The sequence below is a fragment of the Gigantopelta aegis genome, unplaced genomic scaffold, assembly GCF_016097555.1.
Source record: "Gigantopelta aegis isolate Gae_Host unplaced genomic scaffold, Gae_host_genome ctg5422_pilon_pilon, whole genome shotgun sequence".
Taxonomy (NCBI): Eukaryota; Metazoa; Mollusca; class Gastropoda; order Neomphalida; family Peltospiridae; genus Gigantopelta; species Gigantopelta aegis.
The window spans coordinates 1-18924 of record NW_024534403.1 but is presented as its reverse complement, the minus strand read 5'-3'; the positions used below and the strand labels follow the sequence as shown (position 1 = coordinate 18924).

Genomic DNA, 18924 nt, shown 5'->3' with positions numbered 1-18924 from the left:
GCTGATATACCATTGTCCAATGAGCCGATCTGTTAATCCACATGTCAAATTCTGAAAAACATTTTTGATCTGGTTCAAGTGAGACAATTGGTAGTACTGGATAATGAAGTTCTACTTTTTTATACCACTTTTCAGCATATTGTCAATTCCTTTGTCTTTAAAGCCTCAAAAAAAAAGAAACACTAATGGGTAGTTATGTTCAACTCCCTATAAAGAGTTAATGTGAACTATTCTTATGTCTTTACTTACAGTTTTCTTCTTAATACTATTACATATTATGAGGATATAGCCATTGACTATCTGGAATGTTATTTAAAGTTTTTATTGGGCTAATTTGTTGCATTTAATACATGTCATTGAGCCAATATTTCACCACTTGAACTTTGATTCCCCACACCGACGTAGACGCTGGAGATCAGTCCCTTTGACAGCAATTGCTGTTTTTATGTTTGCTGTGGCCTTCTCCCAAGAAATTGACACAATGTGGTTTGAGTAAGTGACTGCATTTGAAAACACTTCTCCATATCTAAATGCATGTAGGTATACTAGTGGTAAAATGTAATAATATCAGCAACAAACCTTTCTTGTAGGAGAGATGTGGATTCTGTTAGTTTTGTCATATTTGATAAATTTAGCTGATTTCATGTTTCACCTATATAGTGTGAAAATGACAGAAAGTGTTGATTGGAATGTTATATTTACAATCATATCATACATCTATTTTCACTGAGATCAATGTCAAACTAGAGTGTGTGCTAAACCTCAGCCACAAACTCCCTCAGACCCTATAGAGAATAGAATATATGCCCTTCCTTTGTTAAAACATTGCCAGGTCTGTTTGTGTCACCTATCATGAAATTTTATTTATGATATTGATACTGAATTAAAAAACTTACTAATACATCATCAAACTCATACATCCCTCAGACTGTATGATTATATGACACATAATGACCTGCTTGTGGGGTAGAGCCAATGTGCACAATAATGGAGGACAAGAATATATCGTTTTGCTGTTTGCCTAATTATGAACAAGTTAATTATGTCATCTTGTAAAACTCAGTTGATAGAAACACCTTTATCATGGACTTCTACTGACTCAGTAATATGTACATGCTGACTATCTTTCTTAGCATGTGTGTACTTTCCCAAGTAAACCTTACATTTAATTTAGTGGTAACACTAGTCATCTAATTTATAAATTTATATCTACCTTCTGATATGAATTATGAGCGTTGATGGCAGGTGGGATATGTCATGCTTCAAAACAGTTTGAGTATCTTTCTCACATATAGTAGAGAATATATTACTATCAGTCTGAAAATGCTAGGAAATGTACCGTTCGCAATGTACAAGATCATCAAGAGACAACGTTTCTTTTCTTTGTGATTTTTACTAATACCTTTATGTACATTTTCACTCAGAAAACAGTTATTTCAACATAGCTAGCTGTTGTATTTTAAACCAACCTGTGTATCAATTTGAATGTGAGGACTGATACGTTTCTGTTATTTTTTACTGCATTACATTCTACAACATTCAAACTGTATTTTAAAGGATTTTAATGTCATCAACATATAAATCATTTACTCACCTGCAGTCTCAATGCCAATGTTTTATTGAGAACTACACTAGAACATTATGTGTATATTGTTTGTTACATTATTGTTTGAAAATAATAATTACCTAATGTCTGCATCTTCTAGGCTCTTAAGAATTCCACATAGAAGTTCATGGGCATCCTCTTGATTATTAAAAATGCCAATGTGGTAATATTTCTTTAGGAAAGATGATTCATAGTAATATTGTATATTATGACTTACTATTCATATTTTTGTACAACTCTTAGGGAGCAATTGAAGTTGAACTATTTGTAATTCTTGTTTTGTTTTTTTGTAGTACACACATACCATACAAAATATCCCTGTGGCCATTCTTGAAAAAAAGAAGACAATTCAATACAAAGTTGACAAAAATATTAAAGTTACATACTACTTTCCTTATGTGACATCAAATATCTGTGAAAGTCTGGGCAATGAATCAGTGTTGTACTGTTGCATTTGCAAAACATGTATTTCCTAGATTCTGTAGTCCAACTTCAGGAAACTTTTTGCTACTTTCACAAGCAGCAGGAATTCAGAAAAAATCGTCGTCCATTCTTCAATTTGCACCAAGAGTAGGCGTCTTAATGTTTTATTCATAACTCGTAAAGTCGTAATAAGCTTACATTATTCATGGTCTGTAATTGCCTACATTATTCATAACTCTGTAACGCCTCGCCTATCTCATGAATTTTTGATAGCAATATTCCTATCTTTCGTCATACTGAGTAACAATGACTGTAGTTCGAGACACAAAAACTATTAGTTAAAGGAGTTTTTCTTAGCTGTTACTGTGGTGCTGCCCTCATGAAATTGAAGGTTCAAACTTGTTCCTTCAGGAAATCGTGTTATTGTTAGCAACACGTGAAAGCATGTCGACGAAGGTATGAGATCCACAAATAAAATACATGTAAATTGTGTACCTTAATTTAATTGTTATTCCATACAACATAATTACCTTATATATCCATGTAGTTCAAAGGAAAGGAGTTCACTCCACGAACACCAGACTCTTTACGTCGATCACTGTTTGTTTGCTTATTGGTCCTTTACCCCCCCATTCAACAACATATGGAATTACAGACAAGAATATTTTAAATGACATTGACTCTTTTCATGTCATCAATTCAGCTACTCAAGATATTATGCACGTATTTATTAGAGGGTGTTGTACCACATGAACTCCAGTTAATGCCGTATGACTATGTTATTGAGAGGAAGTTTTTACTCTTGAGAAGCTCAATGAGCGTATAGCCTCATTTTTGTTATTCTTCTGATGAGGCTCGTGATAGCCCGTATACCAATTACTCACCAAGCTATTACTAAAGAATCATCTATGAGACAATCTTGTAAGTTACTTCAATATTGTAGAATGTTTAATGAATTTTTAATTAGCTACACAGGTATGGTATTATCAAGTAAACTTCCCTTAATGATTGGTGACATGGGTCCCTCGTGATGACGACTATGGGAATGCTACTTACCTCTTCTTGATATATTGCAACTTTGTATTACTCGAATCACATCAAGTGGACAAGCCGGCTATCTTGAGGCATTGATCCATGATCCTCATCAGCTTTTTGCTTGCTGTTATACACAGGAAAAGATTCTACCAAAATGCATTATATGGTGCATTTCCTCTCAACAGATATATCGGTACTGATTACATGTTTCTTCTCTGAAATTATGGTTTTGTAGAAGCAAAAAAACTATATTTTTTTTAAGGACACAGTCCAAAGTAGCCAATTTCAAGAATGTGTGTGTTTAACTGTTGCAAAATGACATCAAAAGCTACTTTTGTTCTTATGTGATTGGTTGTCGCTTTTTTGACAGAGATGTGGAATGTGGACCAGGTATGTATGCCCTTGTTTTGATATTATGTTTTATTGAAGTAAATAGCAAAATATCCCCAGCAAGTAGAAGTCCTTTCTGAATGTTCGTTTCCAGATATTACAAAATCTACTAGCATGTCACACTGCTAATGTTTTACATGTATGTAATTATATGATTCTAATTAAAAGCACACCAGTCAAAGTATTTGTTTTGTCATTTGTCTAATCAGGCACGTTTTACTATTAGTAATAGTAATAATTATTGTGGTTAATGGTATTGTGATTGTGTTCCCTGTATATTGTCTGTTGTGGTAAATGTATCTATCTTGTTATTCCTATAGGACATCCTGGGTAAAGTTCAGTAGTATCTATCATACATGCCAACTCACACGCATTTTGCGTGAGATGACCCTTTGGGCAATCCCATCATGCTTACACGGAAACATGAACACGTCTCACACATGAGGTGTGTCATTATTTTTTAACCCAGTGTCAGTCAACAGACTTAGTGGCCACATGCTAGTATGGCTATGGACAGTGCTAGTGACTCTGGTGCTCTCTAATTTACAACTCAATGGCACACTATCAAGCATTATTTGTGTGAAAACTTGCAAATACAAAGCTCTGTAGCAGTTAGAATCGGGTGGTTCTTGGTGTAACTTGCCTATGATGGACCCCTATAATCCTCCAAAAGATGTTCTTGAAATGAAACTGCCAAGAAGGCAAATAAGGAATACAACAAACTACAATCGTCTAAAAATAAATAACTTGACCTGTATACAAGGCCACTCATCATGTTTTCCTTTTTTTGTTAAGACATGTGCATGTGTTCATTTTTTCCAGTTTTTGTAATGTTTTTTTGCAATTACTGTTGAAAGAATTTTTTTACACATCTCACTCATTTTTTGGGAGCCTCTCAGTCAATTTCTAAGTAGGGGTTGGATGTTGTAGTATAAAAGATCAACCTCAAGACTACATAATTATAAGAATTTCATAGGCAAGAGTGAGTAATTGAGTATGCCATAGAAACTGGAGTATACATTGAGGGGAAGCTAGTGAACATGGAGCTGGATACTGGAGCATCACCATCGTTGATCTCAGAGGCCACATGGTCTACGTTATATTCCAAGAAATTGCAAAAAGATGACAAGAACTCTCAGGACTTATTCAGGAGAGAAGATACAGCCATTGGGTAGCTGTAGTGGGAAGTGAAATATAAAAGAGAGGTGCTATTCTACCATTATTAGTGATCAAGGGAAATGGCCTAAACTTGCTTGGTAGTAACTGGCTTCGATATATATTGATTGAAGACTTAGAGTATTAATATGGTCGGTAATTTATGTTAATTACAACATGACAACACATTTATACTATAGCAAGAAATAGAGGCACAGTATCAGGTGGAGAGAGTTGATTTGATAGAACTAGAGGCTTGGTGAAGTTTAATACGTCCTTCTAACAATCAGTCCCATAAACCTGAATAAAGAAAAAAGTAAGAGATGCACTTTGTTTAGGATAAGTTTGACCAATTGAATGTTATATCTCAGGCTGTGAATACAATTCAAGTAGCCTTTTCTTATAAGGCAAAAGCAACAAGAAATCAAGGCAAAACATGAAAAAGTCACAAGAAACTTTTAATATGGAACCACACCTACATTTCATTGCTTCATATTATATCATATTATATTTGAAGCTCATACTCATGAAACTTTAGGTCAATATAAAGACTGAACATGTAAGACCATAAATATACAAACTTACATATACTTGTTAACATAAGTATCCAAACTATGAATATATAATATATATAATAATACTTCTTTAGGCTATAATTTTTTCTTGAATATACAAGTTTGACAATCACAGTGAGATATGCTATGTCACTTTAGCAAGTATAAGAACTTTGCCAGTACTTTCAGCATCTATGGTACCATATCACAAGAATATATACATGTCAAATAGTCTTACTGAGATGATGTTTTTTACAGCCTTTCCTTGGCAGCTATGCTATCAGCCTGTACATGCACGAGAGAAAAAAACAGCCAGTAAGGGAACAACCATAGTCAGCATGAACTGAGGCTTATATTGAGTTGGTGCCAATGGTTGACTGGTGAGATTTGAGAGAGGGAAGTCCATAGATGGTCAACATGTCATGGACTTGCTGCTGTATCTAGGCTTGGAGTGACTGTCCCTAAGTAGCAATGGTTTGTTGCACCTGTTGTTCGATTTCCTCTGAGAGGTGACTATACTTCATGGGGGAGTGACATGGTGATGGTAGTAGTCTAGATTGTATAGCTGGCTGTAGATGATGGATATTCCTGTTGATTCCATGAACTTGGCTGTAGATGATAGATATTCCTGTTGATTCCATTAACTGGCTGTAGATGATGGATATTCCTGTTGATTCTATGAAACTGGCTGTAGATGATAGATATTCCTGTTGATTCCATTAACTTGGCTGTAGATGATAGACATCCTGTTGATTCCATGAATGGGTGTTCCCTACAAGCTGCTGCTCTCTTGAGGAAAATAATTGGCAATTCTTAGCTTAGATGTCAGCCAGCAATGACAATACCATGTGACCATGTGCCCACGTGGGTATTACAAGTTTCCCAGTTAAGTTTTATTAAATGTCATGAACCCAAGTAATCAACATCAAAGGGTTAAATTTTATTAGCCCTGTAATGGCAGCTAAGGAGAACGTGTAAATGTTGTTGTTATTGGTGCAGGCTTAGCTGGTTTGTCTGCTGCTAATAAACTATGTCAAGATAGTACATTGTCTGTGATACTCTTAGAAGCTGATGTAAAAGCAGGTGGTCGCGTCAAGACCACAGAATTTGTAGATGGACTCAAATTCCCTTGGGTGCTACTTATTTTCATGGGTGAGAAGGGCAACACTTTGTATGAATACTCTTTAAGTAAGAAAATTATTGATGAATCAGAACGAATCAAACGCAGTATTATGCAAACCCTTTACATAATGAGTGGTGGAGTGAATTACCTCATAATTTGTTACAAAGTTTAGAAGTTGATGGAAATACACTGCTGGATGAATTTGAATATGAGGATTTGGGAGTGAGAAATAATTGTCTACCTTTCAAAATGATGTTAGTGTATATGACTTCCTTTATGACAAGCTATTAAAGAAGATTGAAAAATTGGCAAATTCTACATTGCATTGTGAGCCTTTATCAATTTTTGAGGGCCTAGTAGTCAAACAAGGGATAATGGAGGGATCAAAGTATGCTCGTGATGTTAGTTTGTTTAGTGTAAGTGATACCGAGTGGTTGGAAGGTGAGAGGTCTGTATTATATGTTGACAATCCATTCAGAGTATTGTTGATTCATTGGTGTCATCATTACCAGTAGGAGTGCTCCAAGTAGGAAAAGTAGTAGAGTCTATTGTTTGGAATAGGGCTAATAATGACTCGCAAGAAGATGGAGCTAAAGTAATGATAACTTGTCAAAATGGTGATGTTTATTTTGCTGATCATGTTATACTAACGGTTTCATTAGGTGTCTTGAAACAACTATGTCAGGTTGATGGTACCCAATCATTTCTTTAGTCCACCATTGCCACATTCTAAAGTTACTGCTATTAAAGCCTGTGGTTATACAATAGTGAATAAAATAATTTTACGATACAAAGAACCACTTGTGAGCAAACACTATAGTGAAATTCGTCTACTTTGGAAGAAGAGTGATGAACAGTGGCCTCTTGTACATACTCACCCTTGGATTCGTGGTGTTCATGTAATTGAGCATTGGCCAAAGAGCCCTTCCATCACATCAGACTATTATATTGTGTGGCTTGTTGATGAAGATGCAGAAGCAATTGAAAGTGTTCCCAATGACGATGTCAAAATAGCGATAACTCTATTATTAGAGAAGTTTCTGGCTAAACCTCTTCCTGACCTTTTGGATGTAAGAATAAGTAAATGGACATCTTCATATACTTGTGGTAGCTATTCTTATAATCCTGTACATTGCCCATTATCTGTTAGAGATGATCTGTCATCACCATTGGATGGTGTTGCACCTCTTGAAATACTGTTTGCAGGAGAAGCTACAAGTTGTGATCAGTATTCTACCACTCATGCTGCTTATGATACTGGGATTAGGGAAGCAGATAGACTCATCAAATACTATCGCCACTAATTATAATGCTCCATTCTACCAATACTATTAATATAATTAATGACTACTTCAACTACATGTGTATGGTAATGTATTTTGAAGGTTTTGACTGGAATTTAATTAAATATATTTAAATTTTTGATTTGTCAATTAAACAAAATAATTTTTGATCAATTTAAAATAGAATTTGGGGTACTTGATGTTCCATTAAAACAGGATGATTTATGACTATATTCTTATTGATATGTTTTTAAGGAAATCAGTGCATTGTTTGACATCAAGGAATGAGTGATTTAGAACACTACTTTCCTTCTACTTTATTGTATGATGTTCAATTGCTATTCTCTCATATATATATATATATATATATATATCATGCTCTATATGACTGATTGTAAATATGTATTTTCAATTTGGAACAAGTAATCCCAATAATAATAAAGCTAACATGGAAAATGGAAACTATACATTAAAGATAAAAATGATTAGGTTGTGCTTCATATAGGAAGGAATAGATACTATACAAAAACCCAAAAGACTGTAATTGTAATGATGCTACATTTAATACATGTAGTTTATTTACTGTTAATTATGAGTGTCACAGCTATTGTAATACTAATTAACATTATCATTGGTCTTGAGCACACAAAATGTTATTTTTTTATTTATGGAATTCATTTTGGAGTCACTTCAACTGTGATTATCTAAAAGAGAGTGAGTGAAGTTAAATTACTTGTTATAATATTTAAAGTAAAAGTCATTTCTAAAATTACCACAAGAACATTCATTATATTCTTCAAACGAAATTAGTCTATTTGTTACAAATGTACTGATGACATTTTGTCTAAGGGTCTTGTTTTTGTAGAGATAGCTAGATTGACTTGAATGTGTTTCAAATTCACTCGTTTTCCTTTTATACAAGTGTTGAGCTTCTCATCTTGTATAATAACAAACTCTATTACTAAATCTAGGGATTTTTTAAAACATAATTAATTGTTGTAAGCTTTAATGTATAATTTGTTAATCAAGGAGTGAGTAAACAATGAGAATAGCAGTTGATGATTTTCAAGTAGAGGTTATTAGTTTGTAATTAATGAGTTAATTGCAATATAATCACTGTAATCCTTTTAAAAGACTTTCAACTATTAGACAAAGCTTTGATAACAGCACATTTCATTAGACAAAAATAAATATATGAAATAAATATTAATGATTTCTTATTACCTCTCCATTGTTGATATTGTTTAGAAAGATGAATGAAAATATGATTTACAGACATTGACACTGTCAGTGTTCCTGATGGATATATACTAAATGATATAAAAATACATGTAACAATTTGAAATGCAACAACATGACTTTTCTAATTTTGAAGTTCTCAAGAATTAGTTGGAAACTATAATTACTTTATATTAGCTATGACAATTACGAGTACCAAAATACTCTATTACCAATTTCCATTTAATAGTGCAAATCTAAAATTCATTCCTTTACTGTTTAAAATTACATTTGATATCATGTGTCTAATATTATTATAAAACACAATAAAATATAACAATGTTTTGTGTTAAAACACATTTAAGTGGTCATTGTTAATGTTGTTAATGTTTAGTCATATAATTTATAGCTATAATAATTGCGAATTTTTTTACACTGTATAGTAAAACAGCTATATAGTAAGAGGTACGTCAAATAAATGTCACTACTTACCTCACACTAAAGCCATTTGGGTAATACAACTTTTCATTTTAGGTATATAGTTACCATCTGATACTCCAAGACTCGTGTCTACTTTAAAGGAAACAGTAAACTTTGAAGTTAATGATCAAAAGTCATGTTGACATAGCGACCAGGAACACTCTAAAAACAGACATGTAGTGATGATAGATGTACACATAGTCTTTCAAACAAAAACACATAATTAAGAAACCTTGCAGTTGTCCTTCCTCCTCATATTAGTAGATAGAGGTATATAGTTGTGCATTACCTGAGCATATGTTCTTGAGAGAGAATTTTAACTTCTCATCTTGCAGTGAGCCATTCTTGAAATAGAGTCCTTCACCAATACCAGATTGAGTAGTAAAAAGTCTCCATATCTAGGAATACTTAATAATGTTACTGGCTTCAAATTAGACATAAGATTGTGGACACACATACTATTGAATATCAGTGTTTTTTTTATAATACAAGTAAAATGATAAAATTTGGGTCATAAAATAACGTCAAAACACTACATAATGAAACTTAGATGAAATATAGCTCTTGACAAAAGTGAATTATAGTTCTTACTACCCTTTAAATTGCCAATATGTCCATGACAGTAGGTGCTGGTCTGCTAATTTCTAGGAAAACAGAACTATTTTAAATGATAATATCAACAAATAATATAACAATATTACAATAGAATACAGTGAACTGTGATAAGAAATTATATATATGATCACATGTCAACAAAGCTTTTAAGAATTGGCCACACATGGAATTTAATTTGACAGTTCCAGTTGTATTTGGAGGCAGTGATAGAATAAGATATCAACTGTAGAAATACCTAATATGCTCACTCAATACTGTTAATTCTAGAGCTTCACTTTGTGTTGTTGACCCTGGAAGAAATCTAAGTAAGCTCCCCTAAAATGAACCAATATAATACAACATGATATATTTGTAGAGCGTGTATACCATTCTGTCATAAATCCTGTGACATTAAGTTTTTGAAGATCTAATTGTCGTATATTATAAATGTCTGTATCAAGAAGATTACAAAGGAATGCATTTGTTGGCTACAGAAAGAATATTCATTGAACTATAGCAAAGAAATATTAAGAATTGATTTATACTAGACATAATTTCTGAAGTACATGTATTGTGTACCTGTCCCTGCTTGTCCATGACAATACAGTACATGTGATACGAGAATATCTGCCTATGAAGGAGAACGAATTGTTGTTTTAGAAACAGTAAAGATAATAACTTTAATACAGTTTGAATATCTCTTTATATTCTCACACTTACCTATCATTGTATTCTGGACCTCCAGGCCCTTCTGTTAACCAGTTTGTGAAAATGACTTGAAAGGAAGCTGAAAAGGGAAATTATAATGACTCCATAGTGTTTTAAATTGTCATAAGATTAGTAACACAAGCTAAATAACAAAGAACAGCACAAAAATGCATGTTAGTATAAAAATATTATTTGTAAAAGCCTGAACTTAACCTACACACATTACAAATACTCAGTTTTAACTGTCCTTGGAAACGTACACTTGTAAAAACAAACAGTTGGTTCAAAGAAAATATGTGATCATCATCTACTGCTCTGATAGCAGAGTGTAACTTGGAATACAGTGGCTGTAAGTTTTTCTTATCAGCAATATCTAAAAGAAATCTATAGTCACAACAATACAAATAGTTGATGTAAAGTTATAAAGAAATGATAAAGTGACTGCAATAGGTTCTGAAGGAATTAATACTATACACCTAAAAGCTTAGTAGGGATTTAGTTTGGTAGATTGGCTATGGCAAGTGTTTGATGGATTTAAAATTGATGGATGCAAATTCTTTTTGGGGGTGGGGCATCACAATCAGCTGATCAAGTGATCATGATGTCTCATCCCTTTCTACATTGACAATGAATGGAGTCAGAGTTTTCTATTGAGAACTGCATCTGTGGTCATCACCTTTACAAGTCCATCTGGAATCCTACTCTTGGAAAATGACTCATTTGTGAGGCTAAAGATGGTAATATGGCATCCTACATAGTGGGCCATGTTCCATGAAGCATAGTAGTTGCATGCTGTTTATATCTTAAAAGAGAAGGGGAGATTAGTTGTACTGTAATGGAAGCATGACACCACTAGCGGACCTAGGGTGTGCCTGGGGTGCACGGGCACCCCCCTTTTAATCTATAATAATGTTCATAGTCATCATTCAAGTCACATCCTGTGGTATATAATTATTACTTTAAGTATATTCATAGCAAATTCTAGCAACCACACCTTACAATTAAAAGGTGAAATAAATAGTTATGAATATTTATTAGCGTTAAAAATTTAGCTGCGCATGAGGTCTGTACACCCCCTATCTTTATACTGCCAGTGCATGACACTACTCAACTGACCAGCCTTAAGGAGGTGCCATGTGTGCTAAAGTCTCATAGTTCAACTGTTATTGTGTTACGGAAATTATTGACTTTGACTTTCACAGCTTTGAAAGTGGCATTTAAATATCTTTGCTCATAGGGTAGGAACCGGGGGCTAGGGGGGGCTTTAGCCCCCCTAATGTTGATTAAAGGGGGGCTTAGCCCCCCTAATATTGGTAACAAAGTAAGTTACTCTATTTTAAAAAATTAATCATTAATTTATTAAGTATCGCAAACGATTTTGTAACCAGCAAACGAGAGACGTGTAAACTATTTTGGACATTATTAACATATTTTATTAGGTCATGTACATATATGTCATTTCTTTAATTCAGTCATAATCATCTGTTATCATTTAACATTTTTACAAGGTTTTCAAACTAAAAACATCTGGGAATGCAACCCCCTGCTCATACACTGTAAAAATTAAATTGTTATTTTAACAATTACTTTGTAGTTTACATCAGTGGGTTACTATGGAATATAGAATTTATGTGAATTACTCATTGTGTAATTTGTTGGCATGTAAAAGTACAACATACCGAGAAATTACACAATGAGTAATTCACAAAAATTCTATATATCATAGTAACCCACTGATGTAAACTACAAAAGTAATTGTTAAAATAACAATTTAATTTTTACAGTGTAAAAGAGTTATTACTACTGATAATATTTTAGCCCCCCCAATCCTTACTATCTTCCTACCCTATGTCTTTGCTATATAGAGAGGCTACCTTTGCTGGATAATGAAAATCTTTCTTGAAGTAATTGAAATGAAACGTTTGTATAGAGCACATATAGATGCTTTTGCGGGGGGGGGGGGGGGGGCGAGCTGTCCAAACCACACCCATTCTATGCAAAACTTAATAAGAAACTTATAATAATTATTGGTGGTTTTTAATTTGGTGATCTGGATTAAATCCTCCAAAGCACCAAATTAAAATTTCTGGAAAATTTTCCAGCCATATGGTAAGGAAATAATGAGGAATGAATACACAAAACCTAATCATATGATTATAATACATATAGCTCTTGCTTAACTCCTCTTAATATGATAATATCCACTTCACAAAAGCAATACTACAGTCTATAGCTAGTAATATTATATCACAAAGATTATTCTATTAAAACAAGTAGACCACACACTTACGAGGTTCAACTTGGTCTGGAAATTGGTAGATGTCACCAGCCCAAGGTTCATTGAGTAGTTCATATCCTAAAACATAAGAGTTACTAGCAAATCTTTTGGCCACTCTTTCCCAAAATAAGCTAAAATCGTTCCTGTATGTCTTCTCTGTTGTCATATAAACTTTGCCTACAAAGAAACAAAGGGAAATATAAGTGATAGTAGACTATTAAAATCTTGATGAGGACCTCAATCACATGTAGACAATATGATAGTATTCAATATTGTACAAGTGTTTCTGGGATTGATTTTAAACAGTAAAAAAATATTATCAAAATAAGTATTAATTGTTTATACTCACATTGCTCTCCCAACAGCATAAGTGAAGTAGTAAGTAAAAAAAAGGATGTTTTCTGCAATCAGACTGATATGGATATCTACAAGGACAACTAATAATGACAAAACATATTACAAAAGTAGAGTGACATATGTATGTGTCAGTGCGTGCGTGCGTGCGTGTGTGTGTGTGTGTGTGTGTGTGTGTGTGTGTGTGTGTGTGTGTGTGTGTGTGTGTCAGTGTGTGTGTGCGTACGTGTGTGTGTGCGTGCATGCGTGTGTGTCAATGTGTGTGTGTGTGTGTGTGTGTGTGTGTATTTAAACTTATTCAAATGATCTTGCACATTATTTATATATCATAATTGTCTCTTTGTTCAGTTAATGAATTAAAAGAGGAGGGACTCACCCTGTTGCTGGGTTTATATCATAAGGAGATAGGCTTGGAAAGAGTTCAGGGAAAGGCAGAGATGTATTGTCATAGAGAGCAGCAAAGTCAGGTGCCCCCTCACCTAGCATTTAAGAGTAAAAAAAAACAACAACTGCTGAAGTAATGATTTGAGAGTTTTAGCAAATGATTTCAAATGACTTTTACTTCAAATAGGTAGTGTCTTGTTCATAGAATTTGAAGACACAATGAATGATTTAACATACCACAAAATTTTGGTGGCAATCAAGAATGGAATAAATACCACTTTGTCCTAATTTATCAACAAAATCTTCAATTACCTAAGAATAATAAATTGAAGTGAACAAATATACAAACTGTTTCCTCCAATGCAGAACATCTGACTATGAGACTAACAAAACGGCGTATTATCATAGCAAGTAGAAGTTTAGCATGGAATTATCAGACGTACATGTGCATATATCTATTAGAGTAAAACACTCAATTCTCTTGTGTTATGGGCTCTTTTAAACTAACTTATAATTTATTCAGATTATTACAGAATTTCTTGTGGTGGTTTTAACTAAAGGCCTATAGCACAATGAGGCAATGAACTATGTTTTCTATTTTAATTAGCTACATTAAAATTATTAAATGAATTACTCACATCCAAGTAAGTGTCATTGTATTGATCTTTCTTAGGTTCAACTCCTGGCCAAGCAACATACAACCTCACAACATTAAATCCATTATCTTTAAGAAATTGAATGTCTTCATTGTTAAGTGAATATTCAGGATCAAAGGATGCATTGTCGGGATGGTAAGGAAAACTCTTATAAACCTAAAAATAACAAGGACTATGCAACATGGTATACCACATTTAACAAACTGACTATATTCACTCCATGAAAAAGTCTGGCACGACCTATAGGATGCAGCAATAGCATATATGTATTGGGATGTTTTGAATGGAAGTAGTAAATTGATCTTTGAAGTAAAGGTAACTATATCTCTGGTATAAAGCATGCTTTCTCAACTTAGATTATTCTAGAGTATAGGGAATCAATATATGTAAGCAACACAACTCAGAAAAGAGAATGATACATATGAGAAGTTAATGTGCTCCTTAAACTAGTTTCAGTAAGATCTTTTGACATGCACATCTATGGTTAGCATAACAAGAATGATTGTACCTTCTTTATCAACAATTTGTTTACTGTCTGGATCTACTTTTAAACAGCAATTAGAATCTTTTAGCTCGTTAGTATCAACAAAAGACAAAGAAACAGCTAGAAATAGCAGCAAAACCTTGCCGACTACAGCCATGACTCTCTCTCCACAATTAGCTCCACCTCTCGCTATTACAATAATATAATCACGAAAAAAAGAGCAATAATCAAACTACTAAAAATTATTAATATTATGTTCAACAAAGTAAAAGTTTTAATATTAAGTATCTTTTATTAAGTGGTTCAGTCTATATCATCATCACTGTCCCACGTCTTGGTTGAGTGATTAGGTACTTCATTAAGTGGAGATATCAAACTGTACAGTTTTGTGAAACTGGTTGTGATGCCATGGGCTAGAGAGAAAGACAAGATAAAGTTATATAACAATGTCAAGACTCTAAATCACTAGTAAGACAATATTTTAAATCTGTATTCACAATAAAAATCGTATCAATTACATTATTATAAATAACAACTAACAATCAATGTATGTAGTTTTAACAATTTGTTACTTATATTGTTATTAATTATGTTGTTAATTTTTATTATATTGTTATTATAAACATAAAGGTAATAGCATACCTGTGTATGGTGCATTGACATTATTGGACCTACAACAATAGATTAAAGTTATATATAAAATTGTTCTAAGAACTCACTTCCTTGAATTTGTTGTACAGGTGAATACATGAGTTGATGTCTTAAGACAGGTGTCTCATTGTAGGGCATAGCCATAGCATTGACAACACCAGGACCATAACGATTAGGACCCATACCTGAGTATCCATGAGTCACTATAAAGACAAGAAACCATTAAGTGGTAATTGTAGTGTTAAGAATTGTTAGCATTAGTTAGATAAGGGAGTACCATACAACATAACATCAATAGCTTACTCTGATGGTGTAGGTGAGACATGTGAGAATGAGGATTAGTCATCATTTGTATTTGATGGGGATGACCTGGTAGTCCAGTAGGTTGTGGGTGTCCATATGATGGTATCCCACCCACAGGAGGCTGCATAATAGGATTGATATGTTGTGGATGTTGTTGAGGTGGGAAGGGATTATGAACTGTCTCACGTCCTCCCATTATAGTAGCACCTGTTGTTTTACCAAGTGCTGCTGATTAACAGTGGTTGTCTAGTGGTATAATTGGTACTGTAGAGGGTGGGATATCTTTAACATTGGTTTCTGTCATGACTGGTGCTTTGATAGTTGGTTCTTTAGGTTCAGGTTGTGGTTGAACAGTCACAGAAGATGATTGTGGTGATTGACTCAACTAATGTACTCCTATTAAAATAAAAGACATCAAAACATTACCATTGTGAATTACTCTCTGTTTTGTACGACAGAAAAAATATATAAACTTCTCAAAAAAACAATATGTCAAAATTACAAACAAGAATGATTGTAATAATTATTAATAATATTAATACTTACCCTATATTTAAATATTTGTTCATTAACAAGGTTCATTTGTTTTAATAGCAATGATCTCTGATCTTGAAGGTTCTTTGACATTTCGGCAGACAGCCTTTGACTTGACTGTTGATTCTCACAAAATCTCAAATGTGATGTTAGAGAATCCACTTGGTTTTTAAGAAATGATGGCAGATCACCTAAAAGTCATTTGGTGAAGGTGTGATAATGTTAGTGTCATAGAGTAAGTACAGGTGCACTTATAAAATATGTGTATGAGTGTACATGTGTGTGTGTGTATGTGAAAATACTGTATAGTGGGTTCCTTTTGTGGGAGAAAATTTTTGTGAATTGCTTGAAAGTAGATTTTCATGGAGAAATTTTCATGAATTGCAAGATGCCAGTTCACCCACAACCACAATGGTGCATGGCACAGGCATGAGAACGTAACTGGTCAGAACAAGATCAAGGGAGACAACATTAATATGAGTGAGCCAGTATGCAGTATGCCGAGATAACTGTTCGGAGCAACTATATCAAGACTGCAAACATTAGTATCTCCACACATTGGTATTTCTGTACTTCTATATGTCGAGTAACTTAGAATAGACGTGTGTTACTGGTAAATTTCCCCTGTGTGAAAGGATCTTCACCTGGATGTAGGTGGGACTGATTCGCTGCTGCATTGATTGTGGCATTTTCATTGAAAAAATTCTCACAAATAGCCAAGCAATTGTGAAATCTTCAGAATTTTTCTCCCACAAAGAAATCCACAACACAGTAACATCTTATATCTCTTTAATTAATGATAACAAATAGACAAGTTTTGTATTTTATTTCTTTAAAGTAACACAAAATGTCACCTTGTATATTATACCTGTGAAAAGTAAACATGGTGACCAGTTGTACTATATTGATGCTTGGTTTTACTATATTAGATTTATTGTTGTATACATGCTTATATGTATTGCTATATACTACTCTAATTATAAAGGTATAAATAATAGAATGTCTAAATAATAACTGTCAACATATAATGTACTCAGTTCAACCCACCATACAGCAATTGTAGAGTCAAACATACTTTGTAACTCTTAAATCACCTTTTAATAAGAGCTAAAGCTACATATTATTCAACATACCATTCTTATTTACTATCTAGACAAATCAACAAAGATACCTACCCATCATATTGGCAACATTAGATGATGTTGCATTAACTCCAGGTTTTAGTTGAGTACTATTAGTTGAAGTAGCAGCTGGAGGTTGTAGACGATCATTTTGCATCAATACTGATGTAGGACCACCTCTATATATAAATTAATATAATAATTTACGAGCTATACAAATATCTAAGAAAATATAGTCACTCAATTATAATGGACATTGATTATTAAGTGTTTGTACACATGTACCTTTTGTAAACAGCTTCCATTTCTCTGACTATTTAACTGCTATATCATTTGAACTATTAAAACTGATTAGTTGAGCAGGCTGTAATTTCAAGACTTCATCTATCAGGAGAATACATGGAGAAAAAAATAACAATACAGTAACATTAGATAGTCACAAGGAGTTAAAATTTTGTTCAAAGTTATATAAAATCAAAGTGTTATTATAAAAAAAACTTTTTTTTAACAGTGGTTGACAATAAAATGGAGGATGTTTTGAATCAATAACACCAATCAAACTTGTAAACTACCAAGTCATTATTGTTAAAAAGATTTTTAGTATACATTACCATTTTTGTTTTAAATCATGAACTAACCAGTTATTTTAGTAGCTATTTCATTGTCACTTGATTTTGCATTAACTGTAACTTATACTTTAAAATTTCTTTTTACTTGCTGTTGTTGTTTTGAGAGACAAAGCACTCATCTGTTGAGTAACAGGTCTACAAGAACTAAAGTTATTTAGATTTCATTGTCAGGTGAATTTGTTCCAGTTAGGATACTCTGTTCTAATGACAACAAATATGTAACTTAAAAGAGAAAATGAATTGTCATTTTTGTATGTAGGACTCATAATATTAGTTCATTATGCTCAAATCTTATTCAGATTAGAAATATATCATAGTTCTATCTTAAAGCTACATTATAATAATTTATGTAGATATGCTGTATATTGTATTCATAATCTATAGAGTCCCTCCCACATGGGACATAATTATGTATTGTACCTAATATTCATTTGATTGACTTGTTGGAGGACCAATTACAACATTAGCCTGACAATAAAGAGACAACAAGTAATCATGAGATATTGACAGGTGATGTCATACTTACAGTGACAGGAGCTGTACTCTTTTCTATAAAGTCTTTATGTTGTTTTTTGACGAATTCGTCTAGCAACTAATTTTGTTTCAAGGAAGTTCATAAATAGTTCACTACGAGGATATCGAAATGTTTTCATTTTCAATACATGTTTTAATAAACTCCATCCAACATAGTGAGTTATAGCCCACTGTACATAATGTTATTGGTCACCAACAACAATTAACCATTCTCTAGCACGAGTTATAGCAGTATTGAAGAGCTATTAAAACAACAATATAGTTAAATAGAAAGTTTACTTGTAATGATAACAAGTATAACATGTGCAATATATATATATATATCTATATATATATATATTATATATATATGCAGAGCTATAAATAATGCATTGCAGTTGTTCTGTCATAATGACCTAACATAGTGAAATTTGGTAGGACATAATTT

At 33.1% G+C, this 18924-nt stretch overlaps 1 protein-coding gene across 1 annotated transcript; it reads left to right on the top strand.

The window, feature by feature from the left end:
- Positions 1-6996: 6996 nt before the first annotated feature.
- LOC121366363 (peroxisomal N(1)-acetyl-spermine/spermidine oxidase-like) lies at positions 6997-7590 on the top strand (the record flags this gene model as incomplete). Its single annotated transcript, XM_041490842.1, has 1 exon — positions 6997-7590. A coding segment is annotated over one exon (594 nt), but the record flags the coding sequence as incomplete, so codon positions are not given.
- Between the last annotated feature and the right edge of the window lie 11334 nt (positions 7591-18924).